This window comes from Pelophylax lessonae (genome assembly GCF_965119305.1).
Source record: "Pelophylax lessonae genome assembly, chromosome: 9".
Classification (NCBI taxonomy): domain Eukaryota; kingdom Metazoa; phylum Chordata; class Amphibia; order Anura; family Ranidae; genus Pelophylax; species Pelophylax lessonae.
In genome coordinates this window covers 237,579,588-237,601,108 of record NC_138776.1, presented here as the reverse complement: position 1 = coordinate 237,601,108, position 21,521 = coordinate 237,579,588, and the positions used below count along the sequence as shown (strand labels likewise).

The following is a 21,521-nucleotide window of genomic DNA, read 5'->3' as shown; positions in this document are numbered from 1 at the left end:
GACAGAGGCCCCACACAGAAAGTACTTACCTGTACCGGATGGCGTGGGGTGCCTCTATGAACGGAAAGCCGCTGTCCTCATCTGACAGGGAATGCCGTTAGCCAAGGACAGGACACTGCAGCACCGCAGATGTGTCCAGTGAGGTAGCCACCTCACAGGCTGCATCCCTGCTGCGAGCAGGGATGGGTCGTTCATAATGCCAGGGCGAACCATAGCTGAACGTTCGATGGCGGGCTGGGGGTCCCTCTGACCCTCTGCCCTGGAGAACCAGGGCGGTCAGTCCGAATTCCCAGCTCTGCAAGAATCCATCTTCATCCGAAGATCCGACTAAAACTAAAGCTGACAAAATAAACAGCTAGTAAATCAAAGAAAAAAACTGACATTTTCAAAGAAAATCAAAAAGAAAAAAAGAAGATTAGAAAGGCTGAGATTGTAGCCCCAGCACAGGGAAGCCCAACTACTCCTGACGCTAGGCAGAAACAAACTGAGTTGGGAGGGATCAATGCAGGGGGGTATTGACCAGTGGGACAGCCCCCATGGGTGTGTCTATGCTAAATGCTTTTGTTCTTTTGACTAAGTCTTATGCCTAGCTACTCCTGCGGAGCTGAAGTCAATACCCAATAGTGATGACTTAGAGGTGGCGGACGTAAGAGAAATTTAGATTCGCTAAACCCTTTTTATTTAGGAGGAGGTACTCTAGTCTGTCAAATGAGAACGAATGTTTCTTCTGGCTTACAAAAGGCACATGGCTTCAGTTTTGTTACTGTAGAGACAACACACATTTTCCAAATGCCCAAAAGTGACATTAAGAAAAAAATCTATTGGAATCAGATTTTTAGATCTATAAAAAATATAAATCCTAGAACATGTTAGACTGCAACATTTGAGGTCCCTATCCAATACTGGCCGTTGCCATTGATCAACTCAAAAACAGAGTGATGTGAACTAATGTTTACCACCATTGGCAAAGAATCCAACAGCCACTACCACCCTAAATCTTCCCTTAAAGAATGTCCTGCTTTGCCCATGCATGACAAAGCTAGGCTCACACCTTACTTATGAAAGGCTTGTTCCATTAGTTTTATTTAAATGCATCTGATATTTTGGCTTGCGTCAGATGTCATTCCTATTTCTGACAGCTGATCTAGCAAATGCCTGGACACACACGGTCATACAGGTTTCAAATGTACAGTGCGTAGCCATACAGCTGGACACATTAGAATTTAGGACAAATTGGTCAGTATTAATGATGAATTTAAAAAAAAAATGTACCTTCTCAATTACCACTAGCGTCTGCCGTCTCTTGTCTCTCACTTGTTTCTCTCGGGTTTCCTGTAAAGCGAGCAGAAGAAGTTTCAGAAGCCAAGATACAGACCTGTTAAGCCACACTGTCTGGGCCAGGTTGGTGTGATTACCTCTTCATCAGAACGATGTGTAGCCACGGCATCAATCATCTTCCGAGGGTTGTTCACACTAGAGACAGTTAGCTTTCCAAGGGATCCTTCAAACTGTACTGTGAGTGAAAAGGCCCGATAAAAGTGGTCATACACCAACAAAAGAAGCCAGTAGGAACTAATGGTACCCAAAGATGGCTAGAAAGAAACAATTGTATTTTCCTCTAATCTAAATATTGTTGCAGGTTACAGAGGCAGTAAGAATCCCACACCAATACCAGACGTGGGAATTCATTTTACCACCTGGTAGATAATCAAAATTAAGAGTCGGTTCACACTGGGGCGACACGACTCTACTACTTCGGGGACGACTTGTGCATTCCCATGCACCACGACTTCGGAGCGACTTGCATGGACTTCACATAATGGAAGTCTATGCAAGTCGCTCAGAGGTCGCCCCGAAGTAGTACAGGACCCTTTTTCTAAGTTGGAGCGACTTGTGTCGCTCCTATTAGAACGAGTCCTGTAGCGGTCAATGGACCGTGAGGGAGCGCGAGCGGACAAGTCGCGCTAGTGTGGACCGAGTCTAAGGTATTTGTATCCCTTTTTTGTATATATGTTGAGTGTATAACTTTCCACTAGGAAGCTACCACTCAGCTTGACACATGTAAACAGACACCTGCCTGCTATAGTACAGAAGTGCCTGTGTTCTCACAATTTCCTACTAAAAAAATTCTGAATCACAAGCATGGAAAAAAAAAAAAAAAGTACCTCCCTATACTGTCTACAATCCAAAAACTGGTCTAACCCAGACATTTCTCTTCATTATCATATGGAAGCAGGTAAATATATAAACCTGGTTTAGGTAATTTCTAAGATGCCGACGCTACTGTTCAGCTAAATTAATAGCCCTTGGCTAGAAAAAGGGGAACGGCCTGCAGAGATGCATTTCCATAAATGTAGATCAACTAGCGCCCTATGTAGTGGAGGCCCAGGCTGCAAGCTCCAGCACTCTCAAACACTGCAGTAAATTAGTACCAGTGGAAGGGACAGAATTAAGCGTTCTTACCTGGCTTGTAGGTGTGCTCCAGTTTAGCCACTTGTGGCGTGATCAGCTTCGTCCTCTCTTTTTTGGGGCCCTCATTCAGATTGTCTTGGCTGGCGGAGAGCTTATCCAACTTCTCAAAGTAATTCTGGAGTTTGTGACAAAATGAACAGCTGGTTAATATTACACCAAAAACCCCAGGGAAAATCCTCCTATGGATTAGGCTGTAACCTATATAACAAAGAGGTACATTTCCTTATGCCACTTGTATACAAAGAGGACCAGTCATTAATATTCCCTATAAACTCCTTGCAGGTGATCCTTTCACCATTACTGACTTACTATCTATTGCTTTACACTGTGTAAAGACCGCCATTCTGGTAGAAGCTATGTCACAACTTTTCCCCTATTGAATGGTGATCTGGTGGGGTAGTGATCATGAAGAAGCAGGCTAGGTGCGAGATGTACAGATCCACTGCATGGATAAAGCAGAACCTGGAAGATCCTTGTACTGCAGCTGCTCTGGTAAAGCTTCCTCTCCAGCAAACAGAACATTGGGTAGCATAGTAGCGACATCACCAAATTACACTCCACATCTGGTGAGACTAGGGAGTCATCGCTACAGATATAGAGCTATGAAAGTCTTAAGGCATAGAAAGTGCACTGCTATTTTCAAGAAAGGACACAAAAAGGTAAATTTTTACAGCAGGGTTGGGGAACGTACAGCCCGCAAAATCATTTGGTCATGGCACTGCAGGCAACAACACTAATTATGTGGAGGACGACCGTGAAGGCGCATAGTATCACATGTTCCGCCTTCACCGCACATCCCAAGTCTCCCACGAGGTGTGGGAGTCTCCCGCATGCGGCCTGCGGCTCTGATACCCACAAGCGCTGCTCGATATCCCGGCTGTCAGCTGTCAGAAAACAGCCGATGATTCCTGTATAGATCCGGCTCCGTCCTGACAGTCTGAGTCACAGATGGAGTGAAATCAAATGCACTCCACCTGTGAGGAGACTGAAGCCCCGTACACACGAGTAGAAATTCGGCCGGGAAATTTCGTCCGACGACCGATCTGCCGATTTTTGGCTTGTTAGTATGGTGCTTCGGACAACCGACTCCGACTTTACGGCCGAAAAAATCCTGGTGTGCAGGATATATAATTTTTGTTGACCGTCAAAAAACGTCCGATTTTCGTCTCATTAGTACAGATTTTGATGGGGAAAAATCTTATGAGCAAGACTAGGCATGCTCAGAGATGAAAGAACACAAAGAAAGTAATCCAACACATGACATCACTTCTGAAGTAGAATTCTGTCGTGCGGGAAAATTCGTGTGCAGTCTAGAGCACATTCCAACCAACAAACACCACTGGACAAAAGACGGGCGACCGGTCGGCGGAAATTCGTTGCGTGTGTACGAGGCTTGAGTCTCCTCACAGGCGGAGTGCATTTGATATCACTCCGCCTGTGACTCAGACTGTCAGGACTAACCGAGAGAGGAAGCATCGGCTCTGCGGCAGGCTTCATTCAGCACGGTGCTGCCCCTCACACTCTCGCTCCATTGAGGTCATCATGTCTCTCGAGCCAGAAGTACCCACCAGCAGACTGACCGACACAAACCTGGAAAACCAGTGGCAATTAGCAACATCATCAATACCAGCTAACATAACACACCTCACCAAACAGAAGCAGTTCCAGCCATCACATTAAATGTTTGACCAAATAGAACAGGCTAAGTTTTTAGTTGATCATTTTGTATGTTATAAATATCCAAATGGCCCTTGGCAGAAAAAGGGTTACCCAACCCAGATTTACAGGGCACTGCTTGAGTAAAATTACCATTTTAGATGTTTTCTAAAAGATTGTAAATTTGAACTTTGAGTTCAGGTCATAGTTCTAGTCAGGTTGGAAAAAAAAGACAAGTTAATCTAGTTCCACCAATAAAAAAAAAAAAAAAAAGTTTAACCAGAGGAAGGCAAAAAAAGATGTTCCCTGGATCAACTTTACCTACAATTGTTATTCCCCATTTAAAATATGTACATTGAAGAAAGAATCCAGGCCTTTTTTAAAAGCAATCTACAGAGCTGGCAAGAACCAGCTGTTTTCTGAGTGTTTATTCCCCATTTTCACAGTTCTTACTGTGAAGAAACCTTCCGGGATTTGAAGATGAAATCTCTTTTCCTCTAGACGTAAAGAGTGCCCCCTTGTCCTCTGTGATGACCTTAAAGTGAATAACTCAACACCAATGGACCCCTTATGTATTTATACATGACCCCTTATGTATGTATTAATCTCCTCCATGCCTCCTCAGTTTGGATGCCCTTCTCTGCACTTTCTCCAGTTCCCCGATATCCTTTTTCAGAACTGCATATTTCAGATGAGGTCTTACTAATGATTTGTAGAGGGACAAATATTGTATATCTTTCGCTCTGGAGTCCATGCCTCTCTTAATACAAGACAGGATTTTGCTTGCTTTGCATCCCCCAGCTTGGGATTGCATGCTGTTAAGCCTATGATCTACCAAAACCCCCGGATTCTTCTTCACCATTGATACCCCCAGTTATACTCCCCCTAGTATGTACTGTATGATGCATGCTTATTCTTAGCCCCCAAGTGCATAACTTTTTCAACATTAAATTATACATTGATCAACATTAAACCTCATCTACCACATAGTTGCCCAATGAAACAGTGCATTGAGGTCAGTTTGTAAGCTGGAGACATCCTGAAAAAGAAGTTATTCCACTGCAAAGTTTGGTGTCATCTGCAAAGACTGAAATGGTACTTTTAATCCCAGGCCCTATATCATTTATAGAGATATTAAAAAGTAAGGGTCCCAACACTGAACCTTGGGGTACACCACTGATAACCTTAGACCATTCAGAGTAAGAATCATTAACCGCTACTCTCTGAATTCTATCTTTTAGCCAATTTTCTATCCATTTACAAACTGATCTTTCCAAGCCTCAAAACAATTTGGCCCCCGGGACTTTATATGAGGTGAACACGTGACCAATAATGAAAGATGGATGAAAATATATTCAACATTTATTCCAGTTTGTTAGAGTACAAAAATGATCATCAGGAATCATAAAACACATATAAAAATGCCAAAACGATTGGGTAGTATTGCAATACAAGGTAATAAAAATGGATTTTTGTAAAATCTTACCGTAAAATCCTTTTCTCTTAGCTCATTGACAGACGTAGTCCTCGGTGATACAGCACCTTCGGGTTATGTTGCCTCCACAGGAGTAGGACTAGACAGGAAATAAAATGCTCTGGCCACACCCTAGGGGCAGTCCCAGAGGGTATATCCTCTCTCTCTCTGCCTCAGCAAATCAGTTATGTCATAAAAGCAGTCTTTAGAGAATTTAACCCAACCCAACTCAAAAAAACAGAGGGGCGGGTACTACGTCTGTCAATGAGCTAAGAGAAAAGGATTTTACGGTAAGATTTTACAAAAATCCATTTTTCTCTATCGCTCATTGACAGACGTAGTCCTCGGTGATACAGCACCTTCGGGAAGTCCCAGAGCAGTATCACAACTGAGGGGTGGGAAAATGGAAATCAAATCCAAATCTAGAAGGCCCAACCGGTGCCAACTAGAAGTTTACAATGCTCATCCTTAATGATGAGACTCAACAAAAAAATTTTCAAACAGAAAAAAACCCTCGAGGTAGACCACCGGTCTCCTCAAATTGCGGCCTGCAAAACCTTGCGGCCAAATGAGGCATCCGCCGATGCCATCACATCAATTTTATAAAATTTTGTAAAGGTATGTACCGACGACCAGGTGGCCGCTTTACATACCTGGACCACTGACGCCTGATGGCGAAAGGCCCAGGAAGTACTGAGCGCTCGAGTGAAGTGCGCCCTAACAGGGAACGGAGGATTCCGACCCTTAATAGAATAAGCCTGTACCACCGTCTGACTGATCCATGTAGATATGGTCGCGGCAGACACAGGCAACCCCCTTCAAGGGCTATCCGTGATCACAAAAAGTGAGTCCGTCTTACGAAAACCACTTTAGGAAGGAAGGATGGATTCGGAAGAAGAACCACCTTATCCCTATGAACCACCAGATCTGGGGAACGACAGGATAATGCAGCCAGTTCTGACACCCTGCGTAGAGAAGTAATGGCCACCAAGAAGGCCACCTTCTGGGAATGTAAGCAAGGGAATCTCCCGAATATCTTCAAAGAGAAGTTTCTGAAGAACCGACCACACTAAATTAAGATACCAGGCGGTAAGGGTGCGCGCACTGGCGGAGCCAGATGTCGCACCCCCTGGATGAAATTCCGCACCAAGGAATGATTAGCCAAAGGTTTCTTGAAAGAAGATTGCTAACGCCGAAAACCTGACCCTTGATCGTGCTCAAGGATAGTTTCTGCTCAACCCCTTGTTGCAGATAGACCAAAATTCGGGTCACCGAATAGGTATGTGGGGAAAATCCAATAGATTCACACCATGCAATATAAGACTTCCATGTGCTGGAAGTCGCTTTCCTTGCTTTAACTGGAGGTAGGAATAACTGAAGCTGACACTCCCTTGTCCTTCAGTACCTGGGTCTCAATGGCCAGGCCATTAAGCCAGCGACTGTAAAGCAAGATGGAAGATCGGTCCCTGAGACCGCAAATCCTCCCTGAGAGGAAGTCTCCAAGGAGCATCCGCGACTAGCCTCGCCAAGTCGGCGTACCAGGCTTGACGAGGTCAATCCAGAATTTCCAGAATAACTGGAATTCCCTCCACCTCTATCCTGCGAAGAAGTTCCCGCAGCAACTTGAGAGGATGGAAGGCATGCCGTAGCTGATACTGCCCCCACGGGGCGATCAGCGTTTCTGCTGCGTCCGCTAGAGGATCGTGGCGCGAGCTACAAACCTCCGCACCTTCCTGTTAGGCCAAGGTGCCAACAGATCCACATCCGGGATGTCCCAATGAAGGGACAGCTAGGGAAAAAACCTCTGGATGAAGAGGCCATATGCGATTGGATCCGAATCGGGCTGCTCTAGAGCTGCTCGATCCAGTAAATCAGACAAAATCTGATCGCTCTCAATTCCGATACCCTTATTGGTAATCTGGATACTATCGGAAGAAATGACTTCCCCTGGTTGAGCATCGGAGACTTCCTGGTCCGCTCGCTCAACCGGATCCGATTGTCCAGGGAATCGGAATTCTGATTCCATTAAAAAAGAATCTCCTTCAGGAGAATTCGGGTATGAGACTGGGTATACGGTACTGCCTCTAAGAAGGCCACCATCAGTCCCAGCCAATTGACGGACAGCAACATCCGAATCGTTGACTGAACCTTCTGGAGTTTCCCAGCAAGGAGAAACTCTCTTGCCCAGGATGTATCCAACCTTAGGCCCAGATAGTTCAGTCTCCTGGTGGGAACCAGGGATGATGTTTGGGAAAGCGAAAAAACGCTGATGTCCTGCGATGATGGGGATATAAAGATAGGCATCCTATATGTCTATGGACGCCAGGAAATCTCTTTTATGCAGGGAGGCCACCACTGTACGGATGGACTCTATTTCTTCCCAAGTCCAGATTTGGACACACCTTGCCCTCTTTCCTGGGCATTGTGAATAGGTTCGAATAGAACCCCTGAAACCGTTCAATGTTAGAAGGGCAGAATCGCACCGGTGGAAGTGATCGAAACTCGATCCTGTGTCCTCCAGAAACCGGTGAAGACATCCCCCCCCCCACCCCAGAGATGGGTAGGGGCGCATCAGGCTATATTCTTCAGGCTTGGCTGAGCCGGACTCTTTGTTTACCCGACCAGCGCCCTTTGAAACCCCTCTAAAGGGGCTTTGGAGGGTTTCGCCTTATCGCCCGCCCTCGCGGAACGAACAACTCTATATGAGCAGAAAAGGAAGGTCCTCGTTAGTTACGAGGTCTTTTTATCCTAACAGTCTGTGGCAAGACAGCAGGTGGTACCGTCTATCCTATAAAGAGGAATTCCTCAAACGGATAGCACCTAGCCATGCGTTTGGAAATAACAGGGGTTCGTTTCAAAACGACCCCATTTGGGTAAAGGAAAATCCTTCGCCCTTTTGGTAGGCTAACAAGTACCAAAAAGGAATCTCAGTCTCAGCTACCTCTGCCGGAGTAACCTCAAGACTAAAGGTTTCCCGGACGGACACAAGTAGTGCATCCACCACTCTTGTGCTATGGCGGAGGCAGAAACGTGCTCCTCACTGCTGAGGAGATATTACCTGAGACAACAGCCCCCTAAGAGGGACCTGCAACTGCATTGACCAGTTCCGAATCCGTATCTGAAGTATCTGATAAACAATAGGGGTAGGCGGGGGTCGCTACTTGACCCCCGTCCCTGACAGGCCACCTCCACCCGGGATACCAAAGACTCCAAAATTGCCGATAATGCATTAAAAACAAGTGGGGTACTGGAGGGTCCTGCGGCCACCTTGAGGGGATCAGGTGGGGATACCTATGCGGCAGGGTCAATGATTATACAAGACACTTGCCAGCGACAAAAAATGACAAAGTAAAAAAAAAAAAAAAAAAAAAAAGTTTTTTGTGTCCCCCAGTCGAAACAGCGCCCCTCAGTGTTACCTGCCTTTTTGGACCCCACAGAGAGAGAGAGAGACAGACCCCAAGGCTCATCCCTGATGCACAGAAGTTTTCATCAGCTTGCTCAGTGCTTGTCTTGTTACAGACAGGAAGTCTTTGGCCCTATTTCCTGGGTAAAAGAGGTGGCTCCGCCCCTTAACACGCCTGCCGGCTCCTCCCCCTGGCTCCATGAGGTGTTTGAGTCACCTCAAACATGGCCGCCCCCATGCTGGAGACACGAGGCTACACCAAAATGGCGGCCTCGTGCGATCTATCAGACAATGGCGGCGGCCTGCACAGAATAGCGGCATGTCTGCAGAAGGATCTCGGCCTCACAACCCTTCACCCTCATGGTGGTCAGCGTGGTCGGAGGTACCGGACCCTAGCGGGCCGTATGCGGACCGCTGCTTAGCTGGAGGAATGATCTGGAATGCAGTATACATGTATAGACATCGCCCTGTGGCTACTGACAGGTAGGATACCTTATACTATCACAGTAAAGTTCTAGTACTGCCACTGACTACAATCATTTACACATCTATACAATTAGATTGTCAGCTCCCAAACCAAGCCTCCTGGCTTCTTGTACACAAAAATCACACTCAATTAGGGGGATCTGTGACATGTTATAGGATAGAGGGGAACCCATCCTTACCATTACAGAGAGGGGCCCGCGTTCACCACAAGACCCGTCAGGGGGAAAGGGGGAACATACTACTCACCATACCGGAACCAGGCGGGCGCCAACTCCTGACAGTACCCCTCTCCACCGGGGTGGGAGGGCTGTCGACCAATACGGGCGCCGTGACTCATGGTCTTTGGCGTTTCAGCGAGACGTTTAACTCGCAGGGTCAGTCCCCGTCCAGTGGGACTATGTCGCGGCCGACCCAGCGCGGAGCTAGGGCCTGCACGCGCTCGTAGGCTGAACTGGGGTGACCACTGGATCTCAACATCCAGCCCGTCGCCCAGTTCAGCTTTCTTGCTTGAAGATCTCACAGGAACACTGGAGAAAAAAAGCGGTCTTAAAAAATTATTTTCTAAGAAAAAAATCCTGCCAGGACCGAAGATCCCAGCAAGGTATCTAGGTCCTTACTCCTGACTAGACAGAAAAAAAACTGATTTGCTGAGGCAGAGAGAGAGAGGATATACCCTCTGGGACTGCCCCTAGGGTGTGGCCAGAGCATTTTATTTCCTGTCTAGTCCTACTCCTGTGGAGGCAACATAACCCGAAGGTGCTGTATCACCGAGGACTACGTCTGTCAATGAGCGATAGAGAACATAGGTTACAATAGTGAATACATAATAGTACAATGCATCTTTGGTCTTGAAGCGTTTCGCGAGCTGTCGCTCACTTCTTCAAGAGTGGATACATAAAGAGCATATCTAAAGAGTAAATCATCAATTTAGAATGCGCACCAAAAATAATGGATATTTTTCAAATATTCAATAGGGAACTCCATACTTACAAATCGGCTGGGCTGGAATCCAGAGATGGGTTTCTATCTGGTGGAGGTAGGATAGGTCTGAACCAGGAGCTGAAGGGGCCGAGTGAACAAGGACCCACATAGCGGCACATGGGGGGGGGGGGGGGGTTGGACATCATTAATCCCTACTCTCTGAATTATGTCTTTTAGCCAGTTATCTATCCATTTAGAATTGAATCTTTCCAAGCCGTTGTCCCACTGTCACAAGCTTTTGTATTCCCCTATTGCCCTCCAATCATCAGACCATTCCATCTTGCCAGATTGTCTAGCTTCTGACTGGACTGGAGGAGGACAGCGGCTAACAGCATTTGAAGGCTTAGCAAAAACAAAGAATCTAGGCTTCATCTTCAAGAAAAGCACAAACTCTCAATGTTTTCAACCAGCTAAAACTTTTGCAGAGTACACCTTTAAAAATTTGAAACTATCTCTGACCACCCCCCTTTCCCTCAGTCACCTGGTAGTAGAAGTCATCATGGTAGGGGTCTGTACTCTGCAGTTGGAGAAGCTGGATACGACACACCCACTCCTTTTCTCGCTGAAGCATCAAACCAGCATAAGGGTCCCGCCGATGAAGTTCTATATGTTGGAGGCGGGAAGAGCGGTCCCCTCCAGTGCCATTCAATCCTCGATGCTGACTGAAAACAAATCAGTAATGTGAATTACACTACTAATCTATTAAAAAAAAGTTGCGTCAGCAGTGGGTTACTATGTTGTCATATTGGCTTTTTCCTGACACGTTTTGGGTGTGCAAATAATCAGTTTAAAATTTATCAACAAATAAAATTCTAGCCACAAAAAAAAAAAAAAAAAAAAAAAAAAGTATTTAAAGTAATCAAATTGTATTCCGAGGTTTGTTTTTTCCATGATATAATAAACCAAGTGTAAATATCATACCTTAAAAGTGTATATAAACTAAACCCGGGACCCTGCATTCACTATCTGGTCTCCCACAGTACACAGAACATGAAAATTCAACTATTTTTGTAAATCTTAAAGCGGGGTTCCACCTAAAAGTGGAACTTCTGCTTTACATACTGCTGATCGCCTGACATGCCACATTTGGCATGTCATTTTTTTTTTTTTTGGGGGGGCTCGAGCGGAAGTTCTCCTCTCTCCCTCCCTGCAATCTTCTGGGACACATCACAGGTCCCAGAAGATTGCCCGGTCCTGCGCAGTTCACTCCCGGCTCTGAAACCGCAAGCTGTCACAGCCGGATGCCCACAGTAGAGATGCTGGCGCCGCCGAGAGGAGAGGGAGAGGAGCGAGGCATCAGGCGGACGCATCGCTGGATCGTGGGACAGGTGAGTTTGTGTTTATTAAAAGTTAGCAGCTACACTTTTTGGTAATTAACAATACATTCTGCTTCTTTGAACAGCTTCGCTCCATTTATAAGCTTCCTAGTTCTGAAGCAGACAATTACAATATTATAAAGAATTTTTGTTTCACAAGGCTCCTTGAATCTCTGTCGACCACACACTCCATTTGAGGTAATTTGTTAATCCTCCCCTAGGGGTAGGGGGGTCTGATCTCAATTATGTACCATCATTTTAAGGAGTCTCCCCTTCCTGAGAAGCATAAATATACGCTGAGCTGGGAGCAGGACCTAGAATGTACCATTTCCCTTCTAGACTGGCAAGGAATGCTGCATAACCTCCGTAAATGCACTCGCTCTACTACCAGTAGAGAGTCCCCTCTTAAGCTTTTTATAAGATGGTACATGCCCCCCACTTTAATTCACTCTTTCTACCCCTCTACATCACCTTCATGCTTTAGGGGTTGCTCTGAGGAGGGTTCTCTTTTGCATGTATTTTGGAGCTGTAGGCACTTGGAGGGAATGTGGGAACAAACCAAGACTAAACATTTGCAGTTATCAGATAGAGATATCCCCATCTGCCCCAGGATCTGTCTTTTCGCACATATCCCGGGTGTCCCGGTTCCTTTACCCAGAATGCTTCACACCCTGTTCGGCGATATCCAATGGATGATTGCTCTGAACTGGAGATCCCCCACTGTTTAATGGTATCAGGTATTATCCAGGATGGAAGTTCTTAGACTTTCTGAATTAGTCTTTCATTCCTTGCATAATTCTGTACATGTGTTCCACGATAAGTGGGAATATTTGGGATAACTGTCCATCAGTTGTACCATAGGCCTTATAAAAGTTATTATGCTCTCACCGATGATGTTAGCATGTTATTTACATTATCTGCTTGTCATGTTATATATCTTTATATCAAAGATTTATTGATGTTGTATATATCATTTTTTGATCGACTCTGAATCAGATATGTAATGTTTGGTCTTTTGACTTTCCAATAAAAGCTTTTGTAAACAAAAAATAAAAATCTGGGCTTAAACAGCTTGGCCGTTAGAGCCGGTTCACATTAGCGCGACACGACTCCTTCGGGGGCGACTTGTGCATTACAGTGCACCACGACTTCGGAGCGACTTGCAGGGACTTCACATAATGGAAGTCTATGCAAGGCACTCCGAGGTCGCCGCAAAATAGTACAGGACCCTTTTTCTAAGTCGGAGCGACTTGTGTCGCTCCTATTAGAACGGGTCCTGTAGAGGTCAATGGACCGCGACTTGTCAGGCTGACAAGTCGCCTGACATGTCGCGCTAGTGTGAATGGGCTCTTAAAGCCAACAACGAATCAGGATTGTAAATCAGTTATTGAGACAGAAGATTCTGAATGACATGGAAGGGCCAGGAGGTTGACATCTGGCATTTCCCATCTACAACAGTTTCTCTGGGTGTAGGTACCACTCTGCCAGGTCCAGACATTTCCAGCTAAGGAATTCTGTTTGCCAACTGCCCAGGCTTGGGATGTACATAGCAATCCAATTTGTGGCATATAGATCAAATGGGCTGTCGATTACATATAGATTTTTCCTATAGAAAGATCAACTGGAAAAGAAAATCAATAATTTATTAAAGCCTATTATGGCACTTTTCCACTGCAAGTACCGGCTCGGCTCTACTCGGCCCTGCTTGGCCCGGTTTGCTTTTCCACTGCGGTACCGCATGGTATAGGGTCTGAACGGTTCGGTACGGTACGGTATAGGTTTGCATTTCCACTAAAGTAGTACTAAAGTTAAGTGGGTGGGATAACAAGGGGGTGGGTGTGATTCTCTGACCAATCAGTGGCTAGTAGTGACTGCATGCAAAGGATTGTGGGATATGGTACCAGTTTGGTACCTGTTGGAACCACAATCGAGTAGGTACTGTTTTTTCAGAGCCGTACCGTACCGTTCGGTTCCATGCAGTGGAAAAGCAAACCTATACCGTACCGTACCGAACCGTTCCGACCCTATACCATGCGGTACCGCAGTGGAAAAGCACAAAAGCGTGCCGAACCGGTACGGTTCCATGCAGTGGAAAAGCGCCATTAGATGCAGGCTCTGCAGACCAACACTTTAGCCAAAGAGGACACCGCATGTCTATTGACAGGAGAACAATGTGGGATATGTGATGGGAAGCTTTCAGCAGACCTTCACAACTGAAGCTTAAAGCTACAGCTATTTGTTTCAAACATACTACTACTGCAGCGGTAAGATGTTAGAATCCCTAAAGACAGGTGCATCCTCTACTGGAATGCCAGTTGCTTTGTTGAGGCAGGACATTTCTGGATCCACTGTGGGGGCAGACCACTTCTTTACAAAGTCCTCCCCAAACAGTACAAGGCTATTAAGCGCTTTGGGAGAAAACACATCTCATCAGGATGTTTCCCATCTCTTTTATAGGAAGACTTGAACAGCGTGTGGGAAAATCTTTGCTCACTTATGGCGCTTTTCCACTGCATGGAACTGAACGGTTCGACTCGCTTTTGTGCTTTTCCACTGCTGGTACCACATGGCACGATGTAGGAACTGTTTGGTACGGTACGGCGGCGCTTTTCCACTACATGGAACCGAACGGTACGGCTCGCTTAAACAGTACCACCTCAGTTGTGGTTCCAACAGGGCCGTACCAGTACCATATCCCACAATCCTTTGCATGCAGCCTTGACTGTTTGTCACTACTAGCCACTGATTGGTCAGAGAATCATTGTTATCCCACCCACTTACTTTAGTACTACTTTAGTGGAAAAGCAAACCATACCAAACCGTACCGAACCGTTCCAACATCATGCCATGTGGTACAATGCAGTGGAAAACCAAAGCAGAGCCGAGTAGAGCCGAGCCGGTACTTGCAGTGGAAAAGTGCCATTAGGGACTCTAAAAACCCACAACTGGAAACAGCACCAGTAGAAGCAACATGCTAATGCCCGAGTTTCAGAGTGGTAAGCACCACAGCGATAAGTAGCCGAAACTGTGTCTCAATTTTTTCATTAATAGAAGACTTTGGCTCCTCCAGGATAAGCTTGTTAGGCAAAAACTGGTGTGACTCAGAATCGGACAAAGCCTTTGCAGCCAATGGCTCAGAAGCCACCAAAGCCATTGGTAATTCAGATACAGAATCTGCAGGGGAATGCACTGAGGGCACACTTGATGCCAATACACGGGAATGTGCTGACAGCATGTTTGATGCCTGCAGTCAAAAGTCAGTAAATAAATGGATCATTTGAGTCAAAATCTTGCTGGACTACAGGAAAAACCTCAACTGAATGGGCAGAGGAAACAGTCAAACCTAATGGAACAGAAGACGAGTCTGAAGACAGAATAGAATCTAGGGGCATTAGGCAACAGGATTCCAGGCTGCAGACAGTGGCTGTATCAGTAGGTGTGCTGCAAGCAGCCCCAGGACCACTAGTGTGTTAGTTGGGGGTGCCTTTTACAGCTGGACTTACTAACACAGCAGATGAGGAAAGAGGAGGGTTTGTGTCAAGAACAGAAGATGAGCAGTAATTCTATTACAAAGTAACCAGGACTTTTGTAGGTACAGCAAACTCCATAGAGGAATACAAATGGTGCCACAGGTTTTTCTTGAGATTACATTTTAACCGGTTGCCGACTGCGCACAGTATATTTACTGCGGCAGTCAGCCCCGGCCAGGCAGAGTGACGTAGATCTACGTCACTCGCCTGTCACTGCTATTAGAGCCAATAGCGGGCAAGCGCGCGCCCGCTAAGGCGCGCGCCCGCCTTGGCTCGTTCAGGGAGGAGTGCGGGCGTGCGACCGGCGGACCCGATGTCCGCCGGTCACACTACGATCGCCGGTACAGCGGGAGAAAGACAGAGCGGCTTATGTAAACAAGCCGCCTGTCATTCTCCCTGTGTAAAAATGAAGATCAGACGGTTCTACTATGTAGAACCGTTGATCTTTGTTTTTACACCAATAGCCATGTCCCACTACAGTTAGAATCACGCCCCTAGGACACACTTAACCCCTCCCTGTCCAATACAGTTAACCCCTTCCCTGCCAGTGTCATTTTTGCAGTAACAGTGTATATGTATAGCACTGATTACTGCAGTAATGTCACTGGTACCCCCAAAAAGTGTCAAAAATGTCAGTCAAGGGTTTGATCTGTCCGTCGCAGTACCGCAAAAAAAAAAAAACGCAGATCGCCGCCATTACTCGTTAAAAAAAAAAAAGACAAAAAATTTTCTACCCATAAACATAGGTAGTAGTGTATGGGTAAAGGCCCATAGTGTGAAGTCAGAGCAAGTATGGAAAAAAATCGTGACTTTTAGTAACAGTTCTCTACATTCCATACTTTTCAATTTTTTCCAGATTTTTTAGTTACTAAAAGTCACGATTTTTTCCATACTTTCTCTGACTTCACACTATGGGCCTTTACCCATACACTACTACCTATGTTTATGGGTTTATCCCATTATAACGTGTATTTTGTTATTACTGAATAAATTGTTTTATTTCAAAAATACCACTTGACTCACTCTTGCCCATAAAGCCCCCACCCTCTGGGTCTGAGGCACCCATATCCACCCAACATTAGAATTTTTCTGGGACGGTGGCAAAAACCTACTGAAGGGCTCCACCTGAGACAAACCCCCCCCCCCCCCCTCCAAAGGTTGCATACAGTTTCCACAGTGCAAACAGCTGCTGCATCTGTTAGCAAAATAAATAGTTTGTTTGAACCACATGGACAATATGAAATATTTAACCATTACTAAAAACAGAAATCTACTTCAAATTCCAGCCAGGCCTTTTCAGGTTGTTTGGGGGAGCATAAGAACAGGTTAGAATTGCTATCTAGTTTTTATTGCGGTGTCCTAAAATGTCTTAAAATTAGAAGATTTACCCTTACTTCCTGTCCTGGTGAAAGAGGGTCAGCAGGACAGGAAGCGATGACAAATTTCCTCAATTGGGGCAGAGTGCATAACAAAAAATTTTCTACTACAGTTGGAAAAGTTTAGATCTGTGAAGTTTATTTTGCCATTGGTGATTTCCTGTCCTGTGACCCCTAGATCTCTTATTTCACAAATTCTTGGGGTCACAGGGTGTTACTGTAGCCAACAATGTGAGGAAATATTTCCAATGGAATCCCATTAAAAAGTTTCCAGAAGTAACCCTTCTCACTCTACCCAAAAAGGTATTGGCTATACATATAATGTTTTAAAAAGAAACCATTCATGTAACTACATGACAACCAGGCCAAGGACTCACTTGCGGTTCTGCTGGCGCTGAAAAAGTAGGCGCCTGTGCTGCGGATGAAGGTGAGTAGTGTCTGGGAGGAATGGAAGAGGCTGCCTTTGCTGTTGTTGCTGCGAAGACCTGTAAGGAAAGAATGCCAACATGACATCACAATTTTTCAGTGCGTCTACAAGCGGTTTCCTCCCACCTTTCCTGACATTTCTCACCCCAAGGTTTTGAGATGAGCTCCCGGTGCAGCTGTAGGGGGGACACCAAAGAAAGGCCGAAACCCTCCAGCTCCTGGGGTTACCATAGGCCCCACATGACCCTGTAGAAGCTTAGGGGTAGCACCAGCTATAGGTCCATGGAGGCCAGCAGTACGGGCAAACTGGCTAGGTGACATCCGGCCTGCGGCTGCCTAAAGGATGACAAAACAAGGTCATGGGAAATTTCAAAATGCCAAGATGTACAATGTACAAAGAAGCAGAGTAAAGCAGATCATGGATTTAAAAAAAAAAAAGTTCAGGTAAGTTATTTAGGGGGGGGGGGGGGGGGGGTTGGGGTGCCAAGTTGCGTGCAGAATTTTTTTTTATCGATAATAAAAATCGTTGTCAACGATTGTCATAATCGATTAGTTGCTTCGTCAATTAGTTGGTCTGCGTACAGAACTTTTCTCCCTGCCTGTCAGTGCCGTCCCCTCTGTACAAGCTGCTGTGTGAATACACTCACTGTGCCCCCACGTGCAGCACGTGCCCACCCCCTCTCCTCCTTTCCTCTCTGCCTCCTTGTTGACGTCAGTGAGGGATTCTTAGCCGTGCAGCCAATCAGATCGAGGGAGGAGAGCAAGCAGAGAAGCAGCAGCTGATCACGCGAGTCCCTAGCTGCACTAGGACTATACAGTATTAAATAAAGAGTGCCAAAAGCCTAAAAAAATGTGTTTATCCCGATAAAATAGTAAATATTCCTTATAAGGTGCAATATTATAATAATAAAATAAGTGAAAACATTCGCCAGAGATATGCAAAGGATGTGAAAAATTATAATAGTGCAATTCCACTAATAAAATGGGACTTCACTCCATAATAGGGAGCATAGAAAGACCCACTATATGTGCTATAAGGACATTTTATTCACTTATTTTCTATTATTGCACCTTATAAGGAATATTATAATAGAAAAATAAGTGAATAAAACCATCCTTCTAGCACATGTAGTGGGTCTTTCTATGCTCCCTATTAAAATGGAGTGAAGTCTCATTTTATTAGTGAAATTGCACTATTATAATTTTTCACATCCTTTATTACTCTGGCTGACGTTTTCATTCACTTATTTTTCTATTATAATATTGCACCTTATAAGGAATATTAACTATTTTATCCGGATAAGCACATATTTCTTAGGCTTTTGGCTCTGCATTGTTTCTTTGTTTAATTTTGGTTTGTGGTTAGTGAAAGGCACTTTTTGTAAACTGCCATTAGGATTTATTGTTATATTATACAGTATATAGCAGCAAAATAAAAAAAAGTTAAGTTAAGGCCCCTTTCACACTTGCGGACCGTTCAGATCCGCCTGTCCATTTTTCAGGCGTATCTGAATGGATGCCCCGTGCATCTCTATGGGGCATCGGATGTCAGCGGAGACATGTCCCCTGACATCCGATCCTGTCCGTCAAATCCGGACGGATGGAAACCCTATTTTCCATCTGTCTGGCAGATCGGATGGGATCGGGTGAGAACGGACAGGCAGTCCGTTCTCATCCGATTCCCCCATAGAGGTCCCCCAACAGCGGGGACCTGACAGCTGTGTCTCCGCACACAGCGGGGAGACAGAGCTGCCATCCGCCTGCTCAGCCGGGGATCATCGGATCGTCGGATCGATCCCCCGCTGAGAAAAACTGAGTCCGCCGACGGAGCGGCAAGTGTGAAAGGGGCCTAAGGTATCAAAGTTCTGGGAGCATTAAGTGCCCTGCAAATGTTACTTTTTAATGATTTTATTCCCAAACTTGCTCAAGGATCATTCCAAAGCCTATGGAAATGGGGATTAGGGTGGCTGTACGTATAATAGCTAAGACGTGTTTGCAAGAGTCAGCAAAGAAAAAAAAAAAAAATTTCAGCATTTGGAATAACAGAAGTGAATTATGGTGCCCCGTCACTGGTGTTGCCGGGAGGAATGGTGCCCCGTCATTGGTGTTCCCGGGAGGAATGGTGCCCCGTCATTGGTGTTCCCGGGAGGAATGGTGCCCCGTGTCATTGGTGTTCCCGGGAGGAATGGTGCCCCGTGTCATTGGTGTTCCCGGGAGGAATGGTGCCCCGTGTCATTGGTGTTCCCGAGAGGAATGGTGCCCCGTGTCATTGGTGTTCCCGAGAGGAATGGTGCCCCGTGTCATTGGTGTTCCCGGGAGGAATGGTGCCCCGTCACTGGTGTTCCCGGGAGGAATGGTGCCCCGTCACTGGTGTTCCCGGGAGGAATGGTGCCCCGTCACTGGTGTTCCCGGGAGGAATGGTGCCCCGTGTCATTGGTGTTCCCGGGAGGAATGGTGCCCCATCACTGGTGTTTCTGGGAGGAGCCACTAGGGGAGTATATCCATACCTGGCATTCTTTAGGTCAGCTCTGAGCTGACTGAAAACATACTCTGTAGGACATCCATACACTGTTCATTTTTTTTTTTTTTCTGATTAGTCAGCAAGTTGAATATAACAGATTTCTTTCACTAGCAGTGAGACCAGCACTGTCAGAATGAGTAGTGGCGGTAGCTCAACAGAACTGGGATGGTCCAACACCATTGTTTGGGATTTCAATGCAGCAGAGGCAGTGTTATCAGCCCACTACAGGGGAGTAGAGAGTTGTATGGTGCATGCTTTTTTATTTTTTTAACGTTGCTTACATTTCAAAAAGAAACCTGACATAGGAGAAGTATGTGGGTTGACATCCCTTTCTGAATATTCAGGATGCCTGTTATACCCATTTATTTTATGGATCACTGACTGAAAACAAGTCATTGGAGGCAGAACCCTTGCTAAACATTCTAGATTTACTCAATCAGAAGTGAGCAAGGCTGCTAAGAACCAGGAGAAGCATTTTTAGGAGAGTTCTACAATAGCAACCTACACACTTCTAATTGGAGGATCCATTTAAACACTAAAGCAAGATGAAGTTTACCTGTGCTCCACCCAGGAGCTGTGCCCGTTGAAGTGGGGAGAGGGCGGAAGGGAACGGGTGTCTCAAAAGCGCTGCCGGGTTATTCTGCAGAGACAGAAAACTTAAATCAGGGTCTAACAAGCATCTAAATGCCAGGAGAAACAATCTCAATAAAAACAAGAGACACGTGCAACTTTAAAGCATGTAAAAGCAAAAAAACTTGTTTCATTTATAAAAAGTGTGAAGAATGGTTATAGCCCCTCTGTCAAGGTTATTAGTCACATGTATGTCCTTGGGGAGATTTCTCTTCATGTTCTGTAGACACAGCTGGAAGAAATCTATGGAAGGTGAGGAAACAGCCCTCTTAGTTGTCACCAGAACCAAACTGGAAGATTTTCGCTCTATTCCTGCTCTGGAGTAATCTACATTTTTTTGATTATCGTACACTTTCAGTCCCACTGACAACAAAGCGTGAATTTCCCCAACAGGGGCAAAAACTGCAATAAAAAACATTTGGGGGCACTAACCTCACCTCTCTAATGAAAAAAAAAAAAAAAATGTTGGCTTTAGGTACACTTTAATACATTAAAAACTGGCAACTTAAACAACTTAAATAACTTAAACATCTATATTTATTGCATTTCTAGGTAATTTTCTAACACTGAAGGTTCGGAATTTACATAAAATTCAAAGTTATTTTTTGTTTAGGGCACAACACATGCAGTTTTGCAACGATTGTAAAGAGTGCTTATTGATCACAACATGCCGGTAATCAGCATCCCAGCTTCCTGATCACCTGCATACTTGAGGTCAGTTAAGGGACACAGCAAGTCTTAGGCTCCTTTCACACACTCCGTCCGTTGGACGGAGTCCGTTTTTCTCAGCGGGGGATGGAGCCGCCGATCCCCCGCTGAGCGGCAGGAGGACAGCTGTGTCTCCGCGCTGTGTGCGGAGACACAGCTGACAGTTCCCCATGCATCTCTATGGGGGAAATCGGATGTCAATGGACCGTCAGTCCGTTCTCACCCGATCTCATCCGATCCGATGGAAGGATGGAAAATAGGGTTTCCATCCGTCCAGATTTGACGGATCGGATGTCAGCGGACATGTCTCCGCTGACATCCGATGCCCCATAGGAATGCATGGGGGGACCGTTCAGATCCGCCAAAAAAACGAACAGGCGGATCTGAACGGTCCGCCTGTGTGAAAGGGGCCTTAAACTTTGTGTTTTACTGCTACCTACAAGAGGATTGGACACTGGCAAAAAAAAAAAAAAAACTGTAGGAGAGCCCAGAAAACCACCACCAGCATGCCCCAGTTTTGTAGCAAAGCCATACAAAAAGCA

The 21,521-nt window shown here is 45.6% G+C and overlaps 1 protein-coding gene across 1 annotated transcript in view; it reads right to left on the bottom strand.

Annotated features, from left to right (window-relative positions):
- The window catches only part of PATL1 (PAT1 homolog 1, processing body mRNA decay factor), a 104,271-nt gene that overhangs the window by 31,264 nt on the left and 51,486 nt on the right, over nt 1-21,521 (bottom strand). Inside the window, exons 7-13 of the mRNA XM_082268306.1 lie at nt 20,198-20,281; nt 17,266-17,456; nt 17,072-17,179; nt 10,954-11,134; nt 2,464-2,587; nt 1,416-1,513; nt 1,273-1,332 (exon numbers count right to left, since the gene is read on the bottom strand). Of these exons, the coding sequence (XP_082124432.1) occupies nt 1,273-1,332; nt 1,416-1,513; nt 2,464-2,587; nt 10,954-11,134; nt 17,072-17,179; nt 17,266-17,456; nt 20,198-20,281 (846 nt within the window). The remainder of the gene's footprint in view (nt 1-1,272; nt 1,333-1,415; nt 1,514-2,463; nt 2,588-10,953; nt 11,135-17,071; nt 17,180-17,265; nt 17,457-20,197; nt 20,282-21,521) is intronic.